Source organism: Cariama cristata, unplaced genomic scaffold (genome assembly GCF_000690535.1).
Source record: "Cariama cristata isolate BGI_N322 unplaced genomic scaffold, ASM69053v1 scaffold20076, whole genome shotgun sequence".
NCBI classification, from domain to species: Eukaryota; Metazoa; Chordata; class Aves; order Cariamiformes; family Cariamidae; genus Cariama; species Cariama cristata.
The window spans coordinates 1-953 of NW_009622921.1; the positions used below are offsets into that span (position 1 = coordinate 1).

A 953-nucleotide genomic window follows, 5' to 3' on the forward strand; every position below is an offset into this window, starting at 1 on the left:
GAGACCCCCCCAGGGCCCCCCGCAGGGCTGCTTCACCTGCATCGCCAAACCCCCGGCTCTCCGGCAAGCTTCGCCTGTCCTGTCTCCTTCTTCTGCCGTTTATCTCATGGAGAGCAAGAGCTGCAAAGGGGACAGCCTGCGGCCGGCGGTCCCGTGCAAGCACTCAGTGGAGAAGAAGACGATGACCAACCCCACCACCGTCATCGAAATCTACCCCGACACCACCGAGGTGAATGACTACTATCTGTGGTCCATATTCAACTTCGTATACCTCAACTTCTGCTGCCTCGGCTTCATCGCCTTGGCCTATTCATTGAAAGTGAGTACTGAGCGCCAGGCGTGGGATAAGGGGTAGCCGGAAAATGGGGGGAGCGTTTGGGGGTCACGCCTAATGTAAATCACATCTTTGCCACCCAAATGAGAGGTGGCGGCTGCTGAAGATGGGGACAGGGAGAGATGAGGTGTTTTTTGGAGCTGGGGATGTTGCTTTGGGTGGAGAAGAGGCTCTTTGACTTGCTCCGGCATCCTCGGAGGCTCCTCTGGACCGCGGCGGCAGGGTGACGGGCAGGCAACGCAGGGCTGGCTTGGCTCACGCTGCGCCCGCAGGCATCCCGGCATTCGGTCCCTTCTTCGGGATCCTGTCGGTTAGCGATGGTCAGGAGAGGATCCAGCAGTGTCGGACCGTCGGGCAGAAGCTGTAAGCAGCAGCTGGCCAGGATCAGCCGGCGCCTGGCAAGTTGCAGGGGGGGAGAGGCTGCCAAGGTGCAGGGCAATCCTCCCTGTTTCCTTCTTGCCCTCTCCCTAATTAAAACACCAGAGCTGGTGGCCAGCTCACCCCCCACCCCAAGCCCTATAAAAATCCCAAGGCAAAACCTGCCAGAATTGTGGGACAGAGCTGCGGGGAGCCGAGGAGGTGGAAGAGAGTGCAGGGGGGCTTCACACAGTGTCGGGGC

At 60.0% G+C, this 953-nt stretch overlaps 1 protein-coding gene across 1 annotated transcript in view; it reads left to right on the forward strand.

The window, feature by feature from the left end:
* Positions 1-6: 6 nt before the first annotated feature.
* The window catches only part of IFITM10 (interferon induced transmembrane protein 10), a 9363-nt gene continuing 8416 nt past the window's right edge, over positions 7-953 (forward strand). The window contains exon 1 of the mRNA XM_009702540.1: positions 7-319. Coding sequence (XP_009700842.1) covers positions 107-319 — 213 coding nt within the window. The 5' untranslated portion in view covers positions 7-106. The remainder of the gene's footprint in view (positions 320-953) is intronic.